The sequence below is a fragment of the Hirundo rustica genome, chromosome 20, assembly GCF_015227805.2.
Source record: "Hirundo rustica isolate bHirRus1 chromosome 20, bHirRus1.pri.v3, whole genome shotgun sequence".
Taxonomy (NCBI): Eukaryota; Metazoa; Chordata; class Aves; order Passeriformes; family Hirundinidae; genus Hirundo; species Hirundo rustica.
In genome coordinates this window covers 3,734,876-3,754,942 of record NC_053469.1, presented here as the reverse complement: position 1 = coordinate 3,754,942, position 20,067 = coordinate 3,734,876, and the positions used below count along the sequence as shown (strand labels likewise).

The 20,067-nt window shown below is 50.3% G+C and overlaps 1 protein-coding gene across 4 annotated transcripts; it reads left to right on the top strand.

Annotated features, from left to right (window-relative positions):
* Window positions 1–202: 202 nt before the first annotated feature.
* On the top strand, window positions 203–18,809 carry ADAMTS13 (ADAM metallopeptidase with thrombospondin type 1 motif 13). Of its 4 annotated transcripts, none has more exons than XM_040083025.2 (29): window positions 203–359; window positions 672–738; window positions 1,545–1,828; window positions 1,956–2,097; window positions 2,413–2,549; window positions 3,122–3,205; window positions 3,283–3,407; window positions 3,673–3,819; window positions 4,154–4,288; window positions 4,781–4,931; window positions 5,533–5,637; window positions 6,069–6,220; window positions 6,321–6,384; window positions 6,892–7,018; window positions 7,372–7,520; window positions 8,853–8,973; window positions 9,629–9,709; window positions 9,969–10,150; window positions 10,562–10,697; window positions 12,269–12,398; window positions 12,992–13,181; window positions 13,421–13,538; window positions 13,845–13,974; window positions 14,818–15,022; window positions 15,497–15,794; window positions 16,271–16,417; window positions 16,862–17,038; window positions 17,366–17,550; window positions 17,836–18,809. In XM_040083025.2, the coding sequence occupies exons 1-29, from the start codon at window positions 255–257 to the stop codon at window positions 17,992–17,994; spliced, it is 4,233 nt and encodes a 1,410-aa protein (XP_039938959.1). In that variant the 5' UTR covers window positions 203–254; the 3' UTR covers window positions 17,995–18,809. The 4 variants fall into 4 exon arrangements, with proteins under 4 accessions (XP_039938959.1, XP_039938960.1, XP_039938961.1 ...); XM_040083026.2 differs by having other exon boundaries at window positions 2,410–2,549; window positions 13,424–13,538; XM_040083027.2 differs by having other exon boundaries at window positions 2,410–2,549; window positions 16,322–16,417.
* Window positions 18,810–20,067: the final 1,258 nt, after the last annotated feature.

Sequence of the window (20,067 nt, the reverse complement as noted above, 5' to 3'; positions counted from 1 at the left end):
GGGTTCCGGGGCTGAGGGGTCGCGGGGTGACCCCTCCCCAACACGGGTGTGTCCCCAGGGCCACACGGCCCCCGAGCCGCCCCTTGGCCCGCCGGGGCTGGCGCCCGCTCTGGAGGAGCCGCGGACATTGCGCAAGGGCGGCCGCGCTCCAGCCGCCGGTGCGGCCGCGGCCCCCCGCGCCCCTGCTCCGAGCGTGTTTGCTCAAAGCCTGTTTGCCCAAAGGCTGATTTCGCTCTTCCCTTCCGCTCCACGTGATGCCTCGGGCAGAAATCTCTTTCTGCTGGGGGTCCGGCATGACGGTCAGCCTGGCGCTGCGGGCGCTCGCCGTGCTGCCGCTGGGGCTGTGCTGGCTCCCTGAGGTGAGTCTGACCTCCGGAGCGGCCCTTCCAGGAACGCTGCGCCGGTTCCGAGAAATGCTAAAAAAATATATATAAATAAATAAATTAAAAAAGGAGGAGAGACGACACGGTTGTAAGCCAAACTCTGTCCGGGCTCGCTAAGCACGAAGATAAAGCTGTTTCCTGTGCTTAGCGCGGAGTAAAGCCACGAGCACTTGGCACTGAGCTGTTCCCTGGCGCTCCTTCCAGCTTAGGTCCAGTGATGGGAGAGTCTCGTGTCCGTTTGTTTTTCGTGGAAAAGAAAATGCGAGGCTCTTCTTCTTCTTCTTGCAGAAATTCCTCGGCGCTTTGGATGCGGAAGATGTTTTGTCTTACTTTGGAACCAGCTCAGTGCCTGATGGTATGCAGGGCTCAGTCCTTCCTCGCTTTAGAGCACATCTGTCGGTTGATTTCTAATCCTGTGTGGTTGAAACACTGGTGAACAACCCCCGATCTGACCAGCATTTGGTGTTTGTGAGTCCCAGTGCAAGCGAGACAGTCTGGGTTTCAGTGTGAGAGTGGATGAGGAGATGTGTCCAGGTTTAAAATCTGCCGAGGGAGATGTGTTCAGTCTCTGCTCATTTCTGCTGCTGTCCTCATTCTCTGTATTTATATTTTTCTACGAGATCAACAGATCTTCTGACAAAGGTTTAGACTAAGGATAACGTCAAATACTTGTTAATTAATTAATTAATTAATTAAATGCACAAAGCTATTTGAATTCTGGGTCTGGATTGATGATAGTTCAGAATAAAGATACGTTTTGAAGTCTCAAATCCTTAAAGGAAGGGTGTTGTCTCCTTGTGAATTCACCTAGTGCTCATCCCAGTGTCTTTGTATGCATTGTGATAATTCCCACTCAGTTAAAATCTGCAGGAACAAAACCGCCTCAGCCTTTTTTAGATGAATTATTCTCCTTATTGAGAGAGCAAAAGCTCCAATAAATTCAGTGTCAGTTTCTGCTGTGTGTTCCCAGTCAGATTATCCTCACTTTGGAATACACAAAACCACAGAAATTCAATGGCTGTTGATTCCCTGACCCTAAGGGGGCACAGTTGTCACTTGCAGGGTATTTTTCCTGGGGAAATAGACCTGACATTGGGTTTTTGTGTGTCATCGTTTCTCACAACCGCTCCCCTTGTTCTGGTCTCGTTTCGTTTCTTTCAGTACCCGAGTTTGTTGTGGCTGAGCCAACTTGCCCTTGTAGAGAAGAACATTTTGGGCTGAGACCCTGTCGGGTCCAGCATTGCTCCATCCAGGCTTGGGGCCAGCTCTATGCCTTCGAATTCCTAGAGGACCACGCCCTCCTTTCCTCCTCCTTTGTGAGCAGCCAGGTGGTGAACTCTTCCTTTATTTTACTGAAGAGATTGCCAGGGAACTGCTTTGCAGGTGGAAAGCCCCTGCAGCCTCCTGGGGCCAGGAGCAGAGTCACTTATTGTGAAGGGCAGCTGGTGAGTATGAGCAGAAAGAGCCTTTGGGGTTTTTCATGCACCAAACCTGTGTGAATAAATCTTTGCCATCTCCATGGACAGCAGACATCTTTGCAATAACTCCGAGGTGGAATTTTGTCTCCTTCAGCAAGGAGTCGTCACCATGGGTGAGGAGAAGATTCACATCAGGCCAGTCAGGAGCAGAGATGTGGCTCTGCTGAAGGACCTCGGCTTCTCCAGCCCTCACATCCTCTTCAAAAGTGCTGCAAGAGAGGCAAAGCCAGCCAGAGGTAACAGCTGTGGAGAGGGAGCTGTCTCCTGCTGGTGGGCTTGCTTCCATGAGCTCAGAGGATAAAGTGGTGTTTACAAATACACGAGTAGACTTGAAAACGTTTCTCACCTCGCCGAGGTGTGTTTGATGTGGGTGGTTGTTATTTTGATAGCACAGGTGTGTTGTTAAAGCTGCTGGCAGGTGAAAGACACCAACAGAAGTGGGAAAGCTGAGCAAACCCGTGGAGTTATTGCAGCCTTTGGGGAGGGGGAGTGGATCTGTAGGACCTTTTATGGTGCATTTGAACCTCCTGGTGTCCCTTTGTGTCCAGCAGGGCGGGCGCCTCCTCGCCTGCGCAAGAGGGCAGAGGCAGCTGTCAAACATCTGGAGCTGATGGTGGTGGCAGGGCCAGATGTTTACTTGTACCACAAAGAGGACACGGAGCGATACGTCCTGGCCAACCTGAACATTGTGAGTGGCTCTGTGTTTGGGATCCTGTCCCTGCTCATGTGCAGGGCATTCCTCTGTGCTTCCCTGGGCATGAGATTCCCCAAATTCCCTTGTACAAGGAGCTGCATGAGTAGAAGAAAATCTTACGGGATTTAAAAGCCACATAGAAAACAGAGCTCTTAATTTCATTACTAATGTTGCAACTCAGGTAAAGAGTTTTCTCATCCTGTTGCTTTCAGTGGGATTGAGCTAAATCCGCTGGATCAGTCTTATATTTTACATTTCACTGTTTTATTCCTATTGCAGGATTTTCATGTCTCTTTTTGCTATTAAGAATTTTTCTGTGTGTGTACTGCAGAAAAGTCTTTAGCATTCACTCTACCCTATGAAACTTTCCATGCAGATTCTTCTCTCTGCCTCAGAGTATCTGACAAATCCAACCACTTCTCATCTCTTGACAGATTTATTCACATTTGTAGTGCATCTGTTAGTGTTGTGATTACCTTTGTAACGAGTGCAGCCCAGTTCTTGGGAGCAGGGAGTGGGAGTCCCCAAGGCCCCTTCATTATTGAATCCTTTCTGTCTCTTCTCAGGGAGCAGAGCTGCTCAGAGATGCCTCACTGGGGGCTCATTTCAGAGTTCACCTCATGCAAATGCTGGTTTTGAGAGAGCCAGAGGTAAGGGGAGGGCTGTGTTTGAGTTCTGTCCAAGCTCAGAGCTGTTTGCAGTGTGCCAACGTGTGCCTTCCCTCCAGGCAGAGGTGAACATCACGACCAACATCACCTCCTCCCTCATCAGTGTCTGTGAGTGGAGCAAGAAGGTGAACCCCCAGAACGACTCTGATCCCCAGCATGCTGACATTGTCCTCTACATCACCAGGTGCTGAGCTCCCTGCCCCTGGGAGGGACTGGGAAATAGGATTAGGTCCTTGTCTTCAGTTCTGCTTTTCTGAGGACATTTGGATTTTTTTAATGTGGACTCACCATAAAATTTGAGCAGTGGGCACTCATATAAAAAAAAAAAGTTGGACAGCTGGCAAGGCTAGACCAGGAAAGCTCAGATAAATTCAGCTGAATGTCTAGAGCTGTTTTTTTTAGCTGTGGGGGTTCTTTGCTTTTTCCTCTCTGTGTCACCCTTACTTTAGGTTTGACCTGGAGTTGCCTGATGGGAACAAGGAGCTTCGTGGAGTGACTCAGTTAGGGGGAGTCTGCTCCTCCTCCTGGAGCTGTGTCATTACCCAGGACACTGGCTTTGACCTTGGAGTCACCATAGCCCATGAGATTGGGCACAGGTCAGTAGGAAACTGCCAGAAGCTTTTATTCAGGTAAAAACAATTTAGGGAAAGAAGCAGAAGGACCTCTCAACATAAAAGGGAATGTCCCATGGATTATTCTAACCCTTTTGGTCATCATCATGGGTTATTTTGGAAAGAGTTCCTTGCATTTCTTGCATTCCTGCATGTCCTCTGACAATTAGAAGCTGCAAAGAAGAAAGAAACCTTTTGTGACAACAGTAGAAAGAAGGGCTGCAGAGGGAGCTCAGTCCTTGCTTAGAGAAGGGAGGCTCTGAGGGAATCCAGCCTCTGGGTTTCTTCTCCTCAGGGCTCTGTGCTGCTTCTGTTACAGCCTTGGCATTGCCCACGATGGAGAGGGGAATCTGTGCAGCAGCAGTGGTTACATCATGGGCTCAGCAGGAAACCACAGCAGCATCGACCTCACCTGGTCTCCGTGCAGTCGGGAGCAGTTCCTGACCCTCGTCAGGTAAGGGAATGGTTGAGTTCTTCAGTTCCCTGTGCTGGGAGCTTAGGAGAGAAGAACTCAAAGAATACAAAGGTTTATTGAAAAACGAGGAACAGTGAAAAGCTTGGGGCTTGTTTATTTCGTAGTACTTGTTGCTGAGGTTAAACCCAGCTTTTGCTTTGGTTGGTGCCTGACGTGCCTGGGTTGGATTTCTCAGACGCTGGCTCAGCCTGCACATTTTATTTACAACATCAGAGCATCCAGGCTCAGACAGGCACTGCAGGCTGTGCTGGCTGGGTGCAGGACAGGAATGGGATAGAACTCCAGCAGCAGGGAGCTGTGAGCATCTCCAGGCAGCTGCTGCAACTAAATCCATCCCAGCCCACAGCGAGCATGTGTTGTCTGGGAAAGCAGCAGCCAACTCCCAGAGCGAAACTCAGCACAAGCTCGCAAACATGTCCTTGTCCTCACTACCCACAGCTGGGAAAGTGTTATTCCTCATGTTTCTCTCAGTACAGGCCAAACAAGCTGCCTGAATGACCTGCCGGACATGGACGGCAGCATCCCGGGGTGGAAGCCTGGCTTGTACTACGGAGCAGATGAGCAGTGTAAAATTGCCTTTGGGAGCGTGGCCACAGCTTGCACCTTCGCTGACAGCAGTGTTGTAGGTAGAAAGTTTGCCTGTCTTGCTAAGGGCAGCAGGGAAATGTTCAGGAGGCAAAATTCGGGAGAAGGGGCTGGCAGCATTTTTATTCTGAAGGGATCGAAGGTGCTTTTCCTGCCGCAGATTTCTTGGCAAAGCTTTCAAAATGTTTCCCTTCTCTCCATCTCCTCCTTCCTCCACATACATCCCTTATAAGGTTTGCACAGTTGGGTGCTGCTGTGCACAGCTGGCACTGCTGGGTGCACCCACTCAGGGAATTCTGGTACGCTGGACTCCTCCAGCTTCCCTGCCCCGGCTCAAATCCCTTTGTCTGGGAAGCGCAGCGTGTTTAATAGCTGCCATCTGGACATGTTTTGTTAATGAGGAAACACTAAGGTGGGTGAAACTTTAATTGCTTCAGTTGATCATCTTCCAGCATTCCAGCTGGTGATCACTACAGCGATGATCTTTTGACTTGCCCACGGCTTTTGCTGGAAAAATGAAGGAGCTTGCATTGTTGGGTGTCTGTGAGGAAACCTGGGACGTGCACCATTTAGACTTTTGGGACTGCTGTGTTGCTGAGCCTGACTCCCTGAACTCCCTGATTTTCTTGTCACCCCAGGACATCTGTAAAGTCCTCTCATGCCATGTGCAACCAGCAGACAAATCCAGCTGTACTCGGCTTCTGGTTCCCCTCCTGGATGGAACTGAGTGTGGGATCAACAAGGTAAGGAGGCTCCCACCAGGAGTGGGTGTAGGGGCTGTGAAGCGCAGGCAGCAAAGCTCTGTTGGTGTCTGGAAGGTGCCTGGCACTCACTGCCCCTTGGCCAGGGAGCTAAAACCAGTCCTAAACTGGTACTGTTATGTCCTGCCCTGGTCTTCCCGCCTTGTCTTTATCTCTGGAGTTGCTTTGCAGTTCTGTAGCCTGATATCTGAGCTCTCCTTCCGCTTGAAATGACCTCCCTGCTCTTTGCTTTGACCCCAGCCTCATGTGAGACCCTAATTAGGAAGGGGACTCTTCAGCCTCTTGTGAGAAGGTGCCTCATTCACCTTGGGATTCTCTGTAACTGGCCTGCCAAGGACAGGGCCTTGTGCCAACCTTTTAGATCCCAGCCCCGCCGCGCTCACTGCTGCTGTTCTGTGTGTTCTTGGTCCTAGTGGTGCTCCAAGGGTCAGTGCAGCTCTCTGGAGGAACTGAACCCCATGGCTGTGGTCCATGGGCACTGGTCAGCCTGGAGCCCCCTCTCCCCCTGCTCCCGCAGCTGCGGAGGGGGGGTCGTGCTGAGGCAGCGCTTCTGTAACAACCCCAGGTGAGACGTGGGCACCTGGCTGTGCCCAGGGCCTCGGGGCTGAGTCTTCCTCTTTGCTTGGGACAAACCTGCCTCTGTTGAGGAATTCTGTCGTTTCCAGGCCTGCTTTTGGGGGGCAGGAGTGCCACGGTGCCAGCATGCAGGCAGAGATGTGCAATACACAGGTAACGGAGCTCAGCATCATCTGAACTTCTGCCTTACTGTTGAACCCGTTGAGGGCTGGGTGTTTTGTGACTGTCCTTCCCACAGCTGACTGCTCTGGTAAAGATCTGGTGTACAGCCTCCATCTGTCTGACAGCAGGAGAGGTATTTGTGCCACGGAAGGCAGCAGGGTTATTTAATAGCATCATTCACGTGTAATGAAGCATTTTCTCTATGCCCCAATAACAGGACGGATGCTGAGAAAATAGTGACTCACAATGATGGTTTTCCTCAGAGGGACTTTCTTGTATTGTTCCTGTTTTCTTTATCTATTTATTTTGTATAAATTGCAAAGATAGCAGCTTCCAAGCACAATTCTCTACATATCCTCCCTTTAAAGTGATTTTCTTTCTTTGCAGTTGTTTGGGTGTTTTAGTCATCAGCCACTGCGTTTTGCCTTTAGCTAGAGGGTTAAAATGTCAGTGCTCAGTCACTTCCTTTCCTTACACAATTATCTCTCTGGGATCCAGGCCTGCCTGATGACCCAGCAGGACTTCATGGCTGAGCAATGTGCAGCAACAAATTTACAGCCTCTGTACCTTGATGTAGAAACGCCATCCTTTTATACCTGGACCTCTGCTGTTGGCTTTGCCAAAGGTGAGGGATGCCTGCAAGCTCAGTTTGTGCAGGGAGTGCTCATGGACCTGTCTGTGCTTTGCAATGAAAAGGCTCTTTCACTGAGTGTTTTAGTTTCCACATGAAAACCTGGGTGCTTTCTGAGAGGTCATAAAAATCCCAGAATGGTTGGGTTGGAAGGGACCTTTAAACTCATCTCATCCCACCATGGCGGGGACACATTCCACTATCCCAGGCTGCTCCAATCCCTGTCCAGCCTGGCCTTGGACTCTTCCAGGGAGTCCACAACCTCTCTGGGCTTTTCCCCATTGCTTGCTGAGCAGTCATGTGCCCTCCTGAAAGAGTAACTCCTTCCTTGTGCCTGCCTGCTCCAGGGGACCTGCTCTGCAAGCACATGTGCAGGGCTGTGGGCAAGGAGTTCATGGTGAGCCGCGGGGAAAATTTCCTGGATGGGACCAGGTGTGAGCAGGATGACACGGAGCACCACGGGGATCTCCATCTGTGTGTGATGGGGAGATGCAGAGTAAGTGACTGGGGAGTCCAGGTGAGCCCCTGACAGGTGATCTGCACCAAAGGAGCCCGGGGAAATCGTGCTAGGAAAAAACACAGAGTCCCAACCAACAGAGCGAGCTCTTCTGTGTGTTGGATGGAGTCCAAAAAATCAACTGTTCTGTCTGTGCATCCAATGCCCTCTAGATAAGACATCCTGCTAATTATGCAGTAAACACACAGGGCTATTCATCCCTAATCCAAGAAGCAATTGGTTTATGTGTTGGTGGAGGAGACATCATTAGCTGCTCAGCTTGCCTGCTGTAATTAGCCCCATAAAATGCTGACTGGCTTGGAGGGAAGTTCCATGCCTTGAATCACTGAGTCGGTGGCAAGATAAGGAGCAAAACCTGGGGATCACAAGTCAACAGATTGATTTTTGGAGTGTTGCTGATCAGAGCTGAAGTATAACTTCTGGAGGTTTTTTTTTCCTGCATTGGACCTGAGGAAGGCATTCTTTCCTGATGACCTTGGAAACAACTCCCCCGCGCCGTCTGCGTTTTAGGAACTGCTCAGTGCTGACCTGGCTGGATGTTTTCTGTTGTTTCTTTACATTCCCAGAATACTCTTTGTAAATTTTATGTTTTTCTCATTATCCTCGTGCTCACCATGTTTTGTGAAGTGTTTCCCCCCATGAACAGCAGAGGGTGTAGGCACAACCTCTTCTGGTTTTGGCTGTTTTATTGGCAGCAGTGATAAATATGCATGTTATGGCAGCTTCCAAAGCCTGGGATCAGTGGCTCCAGCATAAATTCAGCAGTTGCACATGTTTTGCTGTTAAGCCTGCTGAGATCCTCCTGTAGCTTTGTGTAAATTAGTCTTGTTCGTGGGAATGGGGATAGAATCTCTCTTCTGAGTTCCATGGGACTGAAGTGATGTGAGCTGGGTTTGGCTTTGGAGTCTGGGGAGCTAAAGATTCCTTTAGAACCTGCCATTCATGTTTAGTGTTCTCTTGGGCTTTTGTTTTTTCCTCCCTTCCTCCCTCCCTCCCTCCAGAAAGAGTTCGTAGAAGAGAGCACAGAGCTTTGGGTTTAGGTCACAGGAGAGATTTTTTGGGGCTGCTTCTTAAGGGAAAGAAAATGTCACAGTTACTGAGAGCCGTGCTCTCAGCTAAGACCTCCCAGCCCCTGGCTTTGCACGCTGCTGTCCAGGGGCAGCCCTAGGTACAAACACACCTTTCCCTTTGGTGTCTTCCTGAATCCAGATTCCAGATGGAAAGGGCAGTTTCAGGAACTCAGGCAACGCTGCTTTTGCTGGCTTGTTTTCTCAGAACAGGCCGGGCTGACAGGCTCTCCCCTCTGCTCAGGCATTCGGCTGTGACGGCCAGATGGGCTCCAGGAAGGCCATGGATCCCTGCAAGGTCTGTGGGGGTGATAACTCCACTTGCACCAAAGTGAGTGGATCCTACACGGAAGGGAAAGCCGAAGGTGTGTACTCCTCCCCCTCGGGCTCTGCGCTGTGGTGCTGTTTGTGTGCTGCATGTTTGTGCGCAGTCAGTGTCCCAGATCTTCTGTGTATGACTTCTGCATTCTGCCTCTGCTTGGTTTTATTTTACGGAGGGTGTGGAGATGGATTTTGGGTGGTCAGTGCTGAGGGAGGTGGGCGGAATGCCTCTTTTTGTCATAGTTCTCTGGATGTGGATCAGAAATATAACTGTTTGGGAAATACTGTAAATTGTTGGGAGCTGGGGGTGATATCAGATCACGGAATGATAAATATCCCAGATTGGAAGGGATCCACAAGGATCATTGGGTTCAACTCCTGGCCATGCACAGGACAGCCCACCAATCCCACCATGTCCTTGAGGGTGTTGTCCATGCTTCCTGAGATGTTAAATTTGGGAACTGGTCTGGCTCTTGCAGTGTCCTGTAGAGATATTAGCAGAGAACTAAAAAGAACCAAAGAGATGTGAGAACAGGACACAGAAAGCAGCTCAGTTGTGTTTGCTGTGTCACCATCACTGTGTTCCAGGCAAGGAGCAGGGTCAGGGTGAATTTAGGAGTTGAACTGCAATCCCCATCCTTTCCCACAGAGTTTCAGGGATGGAAGGTGACCACACCTTTCTCCTTTCCACCCTTCCAGAGTATGTGACATTTCTGTCCCTGCCCTACAACACCACCTCGGTCCACGTCACCAACAGGAGGCCTCTCTTCACACACCTGGGTGAGTGGGATGAAAAGGAGAGGAGGGGGTGCAGGCAGGGCTGAAAGGAGCTGGTGCAGACAAAGAAATGGAATTTTTCGTGCTGCGTTTTGCTTGCGGGCTGCTCTGCAGTGGGAAGCAGTCGGAGCCACGCTCCATGGGGTGCCAAACTTGGATCAAACCGGCTCCCACCAAGCGGGCAGGCAGCAGCTGCCGGCACCTGGGGATCCTGGTGAGCACATCATGTCTCTTAACCTCACTGCTCCTTCGGCTTCTCCAGCTGTCAAGGTTAAAGGAGAGTACGTGGTGGCTGGAAAAGGAAAAATCTCACTGAATGTCACCTACCCGTCAGTTCTGGAGGACAAGCAGATCAAATACCGAGTGTTTCTCACCCAGGACAACCTGCCGAGCCTGGAGGAAATCCACGTGGATGGGCCAACACAGGAAGAAATTGAAATACAGGTGAATTAAAGCAGCAGGGGTGGGAGGGGGCCACTCAGAAGTGGCCTGGTTTGGGCGGCTTTGCTGCAGAATCCAGGTGTGGTGGATTCTTTGTGTCCAAGGCCGGGGGAGATGGTGTGCACTGGGGAGTGACAGAATTGCTCTTCTTGGGAATGGCTGCCCTCAGGCTTCCTGCAGGTCTGGGAGTGGTTGTGTGGGGAAAGCCACGCTGAGTTAAACCTGCTGCTTGGCTTAATCACTTCCCGTGCCCAGAATTCCCAAGGTGGGTGCTCTGACTGCATCTGGCTGGGACTGAGGCATTGCAGCGAGGCTCAGGATTGGATGGAAAGAAGAGAGACTGGCTTCTCCTTCTTCCATCCTAAGAAATAAATCCTAATTTTCTTGTGCATTGACCAGTTTTTCCTTCCCCAGGTCTACAGGAGGTACACAAAAGAATATGGCAATGCCACCAACCCTGACATCACCTTCAGATACTTTGTCCCCAGGGAGAACCTGACCTATCTGTGGATTCCTCAGCTGGGCCCGTGTTCAGTGACCTGTGGGGAAGGTGAGGCAGCAGGACTCAGTCTCCACTTTTCATGGAGACTTCTGCTTTGGCCTGCACTGAGTGTCAAAGCAGATTGCTGCAAATGATTGCTGCAGTTGTTGGTGTTCGACTGAACCAGAGGAAAAGAGCGGTGGAGCTTTTGAATTAAATTAACAAATCAGCAAATGAACTGAATCATCAAAATGATACTGGAAATGTTTGATCATGGAGAGGATTTTAAAATAGGTCTTAATTGAGCTCTTGGTTTTAAGACTAAATAATTTTCTGAGATTTTTCAACATTACTGAAGACTGCAATTTGAAGTTGGCTAAACATCAGAAGTCTGAGACCAAAGGGGTATCTGGTGTCTGACTAAAGCCTCAGAGCTAATTATGAAACTTCCTTCTTAGAATTCTATTCCTGTGCCATGGCTAATCCTTTCTGTCTCCCTGAAGGAATCATAATGCAGATTGTAACAGTTCACTCTGATAGATGGCCTGACATCTTGTTTATCAGATAATTCAAATGACACTGTCAGGCCTCTCAAGACTTCTGTGACAAGGATTTAGAAAATGCATTAATGAATATTTATGGAAGTCAATCTACACAACTAGTTATGCCTGGAGAGCTTTTCTCCAGCAAATCCCCCAGGTGAACTGATTGCTGAAACCCTGAAGAGCTCAATATGCTCCAGAGCCTCCAGCTAATGCAGCCACAAACAGAAAAAAAGAATGAGAAACTCGGGACTTGAAATAACAGAAAGTTGGGAATCTGGGCTGAAAGTGATGCACAGCCCTCCTTAGCAGTAGCCATTATTAGAAAACAAGGAGGGCAGAGCAAAGATAAGGCTGCTGGTGGATTCTGGACATTTGGTGCTCAGGGTCATGGTGCTTGAGATTCAGGAATTCAGGAATGCCTGGCTCTCTTTGTAGCCCACTCACTGAAAGGAGACTCAGTTTAGCTCTTCTTCTAATTTCTTTGAGTCTGACTTTCCATCTGCTTTGCTTTTTATGTTCATTATTGTTAAAAATATTCTTTATAGCTGTAGCTTATGAATATTTCATTCCTTGCCTGCTGCAGGCACTGGAATTCTCCAGTTTGTCCCCCAGTACCTCTGCTTTTGGCTGTTGGTGATGCCTTTGAGGAGGTCAGTGCTGTTTGAGCACGAGGGCTGTGTGATGGTATTACCCGGTCACTTCTACACAGTGGCGTTTAAAACCAGCTCCCTCCTAGAGCTCATTTGCGGTCCCTCATCAGTCAGATCATTAGAAGGAATTTGTTCCAAATTATGATTGATACCCTTGTTCTTTCACACAGCCAGTTTAGAGCAACCTTTCCAATTTGGCAGTGGGTTATCAATCAAACTCCTCTGCTGGGAGTGCTCACCTTGGAAAATCACTTTAAAACGCTGGAGGGATGTTCTATCACAAAGAAGGGGTTTGTGTGTGTTTCCAGGAAGTCTGAATTCCCACACACCCCATTTTCTTACCCAGGTGATTGAGTAAAGCAAAATCACTGCATCTTCCTTCCATAACAGAGGGGAGCTGTTCACTGTGGTTATGCCTTCAATTCCTTTTCCTTTTGTGTCCCAGGGGTGCAGGCAGTGGCTCACGTGTGCTTCGATCAGACCAAGAATGAAGTCACAGAGGATCAGTGGTGCCTGGGGCTGCCCCAGCCCCTCCCAGAGCACAAGCCCTGTGCCATGGAGCCGTGCCTCTACAGGTTGGTATTCCTGCTTTTCTCTGCCACTTCACCCAGGCTCTGTATTTGTGTTGTGCAAGGTCAAAACGAAAAAGGAGAAGTATGAAGAATTTCCTCTTAATTATAGTGGGGTAGCAGATCCCAAACCATGTTCTGTCCTTGCTTGTCCTGTGAGATAACTGAGATGTCAGCTGAAGGAATGGGAAATAGTCCTTCAATGTTTTACAGTAATCTGCTAAATGAAGACACTTGGAGGGTGTGGCCTCTCACATCCTCTCCAAGATGGTGCCAACAGAGAGGGATGACCCTTGTGTTAATAATTTGGGAAGGAGGCCCAAGGGCCAAGCCTGCCCCAGACGTTGCCCTCAGAGACATTTTAGTGCTTGATAAAAAGTGATTGCACTGTGAACTATAGCCCCTTATCTTAGGTGCTTTTAGTCCTTGACAGCTGCCAGTGAAAGGACTTAAATTGTCCTCTCAGCCACGTCCAGACAAAGCTTTTGGAGCAGAGAAGCTGAATTCTCTGCATGACCCATTTCTGTAACCAGTGGCCTGAGTAATAAACCTCCCTGATCCAGGTGGGAACCGGGGTGATGCAGTTGCCTCCCTCGTAGGTGGAAGATGTCTCAGAGGGATGAATGCTCTGCTGTCTGTGGGACTGGAGTTGCCAGGCAGAACCTGAGCTGTGTGCAGTTCCGTGCTGGCCTGGAGACTGTGGTGGATGACAGCCTGTGCCCAGCAGAAGAAAAACCCCTCTCCCTTGTGCCATGTGTGGTCAATGTCTGCCCTTTGGGCTGGGACAAAGTGAGTTTGCTGGCTTGGCTTTTCAGGAGCCTCACTGGGAGCTTTGCACTTCTTATCCACCAGTTAAGAACCACCAGCTTACTCCTGGAGCCTGGAGGGTGGTTCACACCACGGCTGTGCCCAGTTAGAAGTCCATCCTGTCGCTTTAGACTGCTCCATCCCTCTTTAACTATGCTGCTGGATTCCTCAGTTCGTTGTGGTGGTTTGTTTAGGGCAGCTGTTCTTTGCTCTCTTCTGAGGAGGAAGATGCACACTTTCTTCAGCCTCTGGAGTCACTTGGGCATGTCCAGCTGGAAAATCGGACTGTGTACGTGTGGAGCCCTGTGGCTGCGGAGTGTTCTGTCTCCTGTGGCAGAGGTGAGGCCTGCCTGTGCTGCAGGGAGGTGTTGCCTGGCTGTAGGTGTGAGTTCAGTGCCTGAGAGCCTTGGGTCCTTCCCCCTCTACAGTTCCAAGTGTAGCTGTGATCACAATTTTTTTGGAGCAGGCTCAGAGAGAATAATTTAGAGGGTGGTCTGGCTGCTGCTGTGCTCCAGAGCTGGGGGGATGAGTGCAGTGAGAGTGCCATGGCAGAGTTTGCTTGTTTTGTACACACAGATGTGACGCCTCTGGTCCATTTTCAACCCTAGCATCCAAACCACGCAGTCAGATTGCTTCCCTCCCTAGGTAAGACTCAGCTGCACTATGTTTGTGTGGATTTTGACACCAAAGAAGAAACCCAGGAGGAAAACTGCCAGCCAGTGCCAAAGCCAGAGGGCAGGGTGGAAGTGTGTGATCTCAACCCCTGCCCACCAAGGTAAAGCAGTTACCAGGAGACAAAGGGACAGTGAGGGGTCTTTCCTTTCTCTCTCTGTCTGCAGGGACATGCTAAAGGAAGGGTCAGGCTACTCTCCCCTCCTTTAGAAGCACAGACAGCTGCAAAAGCTGTAGCACTGCTCCACAGTCGGCAAACTCAGAGTCTTTCCAGGGCTGGTACATCTCAGACAGAAATAAGCGTAATACTCAGAGGCTGAGCCCAGAGGAAAGCTGAAAACCTCTCAATCCCTTGTTACTCTGGGGAAGCAGGAACAAATCCATAGCTGCAAAAGGTGGTGACACATTTGCCAGCTGTACAGTTTCCACAGAGCATCGAGGAAAGTAGCAGGAATTAAATACTCTCAGAATCTGGAACAGCTGCTCTGAAAACCGAAGGAAATGCGTTGCACTTTCCTTAGGATTTGTGGTGAGCTTGCCCTGCCCTATTTGCTGTGGGACTGGAAAGCTGCTGGAACTTTTCTTACAGGATGCCACTCCCAGGGCCTCTGGGTCTGATCCTGATCTGAGAGTTGAGTGGTGTGTGTGTTTTGGAGGGAGATAAGATTGTTTCTGCAGTTAAGCCTGTGTGTGTCACCCTGGGGAGGGCGGTGATGGACACTGAGTAAGATCCAGTGTGGATTTGAAATCTGTGGGCTCCTGGGGAAACGGGAATGCCCTCTGTATCCAGCTCCAAACCTGCTCCAGGCTGCAGTTCAAGTACCATAGACCCTGTGAGGCAGAGAATGAAGGAGGAAGAGTGAGGGAGCTGCAGTGCCTTTTCTGCAGCGAGAGGCAGGGTGGGGATTCATCACTAACTCGCTTTTTGTCCTCCCTGCCCTGTCAGGTGGAAGGTAACCCCAGCTGGGCCCTGCTCCTCCAGCTGTGGGCTGGGCTTAGCAGTGCAGCTGGTCACCTGTGTGCAGATCCTCCACGGCCAGGAGGTCTTGCAGGAGGAACATTTGTGCCCTGTGGCAGAGAAGCCCCTCACCAGCGTCCCCTGCGTCATCCGAACGTGCTCCTACGAGTGGAGCTTCAGCGAGTGGTCAGAGGTACCTGCTCCCCTTCAGATGCAGCACTTTCCCAGCTCTTCCCTTCCCTGGGGAGGAATAACAACTCCTGCCTTGTCTGTTGGCTTCCCACAGAAATGCTGAACTGTTTCCAGGGATGTTTTCTAGCCTTTCCACTGCCCTGTGTTTAGCAGCTGGAGGTTTGCTTCCCACCTTCCTCAGCTAAAGTTTTGGCTGCAGCTTAGAAATGGTTTTGGCATGATTTCTCCTGGAATGCAGATATTTGGGGATTTTTTTTTTTTTTTTTAGGAAGTGGTTCTGCAATTTAAATATATAGTTTGGAAGGTCCCCTGGAAGGTGGGGCGTCTTATTTGATGGAACAAGAGCACTGATAGGGCAGGTGGTGGAAGAGCAGCAGTGAATCCCCCCCCGATAATGTGTGAGCTGATCAATGCATTGATTTCCAAATACCAACTGCAATGCAGTGATAAACCCTGTGGGTTCGTTCTTCTGCAGTGTTCGACCTCCTGTGGGAATGGCATTCAGACCAGGCAGGATTTCTGCCTCAGCTCTCTGACCCACAAGCCCGTGAACCCCCTTTTCTGCCGGCGCTTCCCCAAGGCCGTCGTGGTGCGCGGCTGCTCCGCGGGGCCCTGTCCTGAGCAGGAGGGGACCCTGTCCCCCGGAGCAGAGCTGCAGCCGGGGACACCAGCCACACACCTGACCACAGCTGCAGCTGCCACGGAGCACAGACACCGGGATCTGGATGTCCCTCTGTCTGCTGGGCCCTGGGAGCAGACAAAGCCCGCTGGAGGTGAGGAGATCAGGGCCAAAAGGAGCTTGCTGCGTGCAGCTGGGCTGTGGTGATCCTGCTGCCAGACAGGGACAGGAGCATGGGAGGGAATGCATCTGGCTGGGAGGGAAAACCTGCTGCTCCAGCACGTCCATGTTACCTGAGCTAGGAACAGTGACTCCCTTCCCTGTGCTTGCCAAAACTCTTTCGACTTGGGAGCCTGTGGGACAGCAGCTCAAGACTTTAGGGAGTGTTTAGACAACACTCTTAGGCACATGGTGTGATTCCTGGGGTAGTCCTGTGCAGGGCCAGGAGTTGGACTCCAATGACCCTTGTGGGTCCCTTCCAGCTCAGGATATTCTGTGGTTCTGGGATTCCATGACTCTTCCTGAGCTTTGCCCAGAATGTGCGACCTTATCTGTTCACTGTGCCACAAAGGGAATTGTTTTCCTCTGGTTCCTCCTGGGTGTGTTTCTCTACCTGTCTCTACTGCCCAGGTGTCTGTGGAAACCTCTTTCTCAGTGCCACTGGCATCATCAACATGACAGGCGTGGAGAGCAGGGACTGCACGGTGGCCATCGGGCGTCCCCTGAGGGAGGAGATCTCGGTGACCATCCTGGAGAGCTCCCTCAACTGCAGTGCAGGTACTGCCTGGAGCTCTGGGACCCAGCCCCGCCCTTTGGCAAAGCTGCATCTCAAGCTGCACCTTTGCTGGTGCCCTGTAATCTCTGAAACCATTTTACTGAGGTTTTCTCTTCCACCAGCTTGCTGCCAGATGGAACAAAATGAAGATGCTGCTTGCCCTCCCCTCACACAGTGGTTTCTTGCCCGTTTTGTTGGTAGATAGGAGATGAAAGGAGCTTATGGGGTTAAAAGCTGCTTGTTTTGGCCTGTTATAAAACTAATGTACCCTCTAGCTGGAATCAGCAGTTTAGTTATCAGATTAGTTAACTGGCCTCTTCTCATGACAGATTTTGATAAGATAGAAGCAAGATGCAGAAATTACTCGATTCCAGACCTGTATAAGAGAGTCTGTGGCTTTTACTTAGAATAAAATTGTTTCTGGGCCCCGTGCTCATCCGTTCCAGGTGAGGTCCTGCTGTTTTCTGGGCGAATGATGTGGAGGACAGGCTGCAGGAAGCTCCCTCTGTCACTGATAAATTCCAGAACCAACACACTGATTGTGAAACAGCGCGTTGTGCTGCCAGGAAACGGGGTCATTCTGCAGTACAACAGCAGAACTGCGACCAAAAAGTATTACCAAGGTACTGTGCTGAAAGCTTTGCTCTTGCTTTAGATTAAGGCCCACAGAGTTCCATGAGTGGTGGGTGCCTGTGGAAATCTGTGGAAACTTTGCTTCATTTTTAGCAGCTAACGATCCCCTTCTTGAGGAGTGTTGGAATCAGTATTAATTGTGGGCTCCCCCTTTGTTTGAAAACAACCCCCCACAGGTGTTTGCTGATGCTTGAATGTTCCCAGATGAAAATCCCTAAAGAAACTGTTCTGCCTGTGTTTAACTGAAACGGTTTCTTTTTCTTGGAGGTGCTGGATACTTCTCTAAGCCATTTTCTCTTCTCCCTTTGCCCTGTCAGACTGTGACCAGCAGCTGTTTGGCCCCCAGGGTGAAATAGTGAATCCTGTGCAGTTGCCTGACGAGAAGCAGGCGGTCGTGTGCCGGACTTTCATCACGGTGGCTCCGCGGCAGCGCATCTCCATCCGTGCCCTCAACACTGACCTGGGCCCCGAGGGCAACCAGACACACTTCAACTACATCCTGGTGAGGAGGCAGGAGCCCCAGGGGGATGGTTTGGATGGGAGAAAACCCATCTCCATTAGAGATTTCCACCCAGGTGCACAGTTTGGTCATAAATCTGGGACTCTGATCTCGGTTGTGTAAATGTAGATGGGAGTGAGAATTTCTGTTATCAACTGAATTTCTTCTAACCCTGGTAGCACAGCTTCTCCCTGAGTGACCAATCTGCAAGTCTCCAGTATTTTTTTAGGTGCTTGTTTCACGTGCAGCCTGCTGAGATGAAATGGTTTGGTTTTTTCCTTCCTGCAGGTCCGAGATGTCAGCACCATGAAGACGGTGGTGTTCCGAGGGAAGCAGCAATTCCTGTGGCAGTCAACAGGAAGCCAAGCTGAAATTGAATTCCATGAAAATGTTAAGGATCACAGGACCCATTTCTGGGCTGAATATCACGCTGTTGAGCCCAAATAAATGCACTGCCCTGAGAAAGGCCCAGTTAGTCACTGCTGCAGGCTCACAGCACACATTTAATCTTCTTGCAATTGCTTCCTCATCTGTTGAGTAAGAACAATGTCTGCTGACTCCTTTGGGATCTCAGTCTTGATAAAGATCGTACAAAAGACATGTAACCCCCAAATATTTAGCAAATCTTCCTCATACGGATTTTCTGTCTGATTTGGTTGGCATTAATGCAGTTTACATGTCTGCAGGGGATGACTTGGGCACTGGAGTGTCAGTGTCCTGCCCTTGCAGTGTGGTGGGACCTTTTAGGAGAGCTATTTGATTTCTTGGTGTTCCAGTATAAACCTCTGTACACCACACGTAATGTTTTAGCCATTAAACTCACTCTCTTGCAGCGTAAATGCCCCTCAAAAGGCACAGTGAAGTTCTGGAATGGAATAAAGAAGGCAAAGATGTGTGTGAGGATAAACTGCTGGCTCAAGGAGATGTGTGGGGTGGGCAGTGCCACCCTAGGACTGACCACTCAAAGCTTGAATGTTTTCAGAAGTTGGCTGAAGTGAGGCACTGCTGGCCTGGGCAAGCCCTGGTGACAGCTGGCTTTATGTGGGAGGACTAAATGACATCCTGAGGTCCCTCCCCAGCCACCCTCTCTGTGGTTCTGATGCTGGATATCTGACAGTGACACCACCACTTCTTTTCTGTGAGAAAATAAAAGAATTCTGTCTCTTAATGCCAGGCTTGATGTCGGGTCTGACTTGCTCAGATAAGAGCAGTGGCTGTGCTATCAATCTGTATCTTCATTTGACAAGAAATGTGGTTGAGGCTGCATGGACAAGCTGTGGCAAGAAGAGGGATTTTAGAGCAGCGGCAGATATTCACACAAGTTTCATTTAAATGTATTTTTTAGGTTACTTCTTTTGTTTTAGTATATTGAACATTGAGCCGTGCTTTGGTCCAAATCTGTCATCCTCCTTAAAATCACAATATACTGCTTAAAGGGACTTTTCTGCACCTGGAGCCTGGCTGGACACATCTGCACTTGCTCTTCATGCTGGATGCAATAAATGGTTCTGCCTGGGCAGTTGTAACCCTGCTCCTGCTTTCTCTCAGTTGGATTCTCTGACATCCTTCGACAACCACAAATACTCTTCTTAAATAATAGCTGCTTTTTTTGCTGGTCAAACCTGGAGTTTTTTGCTTGCCAGCCTCCAGATTTACGTCCCATTCCTGGAAGAGCCAGAAAATAGATTCCTGAAGTGAGATCCTCGAGGAGCTGGATACATCAGCTGTCCCTCCGCAGTGCGTGGGTGATGCAGGCCCCGGGCCGTCATTTCCTGTCTGACAGGAGATGGTAATGAAGAGACATCCTTTCCTTAATCCCTTTTCTTGTAACCTTTTAGCAGATGGGATCTGTCTTCCCACTCTGCTCTGGATCCCAAGTCTCACCGCTATTTATTGTTCCAGATCGACTGTGCAGAGCTGGGCTCTGGTTGTGTTCCACGTTCGTCTGCACAAAATGCAGCTGTTGCCTCCATCATTTAGGGGAGTTCAGGGTGTTCCCCTGTCCCGTTTGCACACCACCAGCTTGCCAGCTGTGGCACCTACTCACAAAGCGCTGCTTCTGCTCCCATTTCTAGGGAGAAAACCCGATTCCGGCCAGACAAGGGGAGCACAAAGCTCCTATCTGGCCAGCAGAATTTCGCAGCAGCGTTCCATTCCCGTCAGCGCCAGGAATTCCCGTGTCCCTTTCTGGAGGAGCGAGCACCGCCTTGCCCGGATAACAACGCCCGGTGGTTCCCGGGGGCATCGGGGGCTGCCGTGGGCCGCTGCACCGATGAACGCGAACGGCGGAGCTCTGCCCACAGCCTTTTAATGCAAGTGACATCAAAGCCAAAGCCCTGCCTGCTGCCGGGGGGGACCCACAATGCAGCTCGATACAGCCGCGGAGCAGCTCCGGGCCCGCTGGCATCGCTCTGCAGCCAGACACCCTCCATTGTCAGCCCTTGGGGGGCCGGGCCCTGCATGGGGACGCTGGGACGAGCCCAGGCCCGGCTTTAGGGGCTGGCCGGAGGAGGGGGGGTG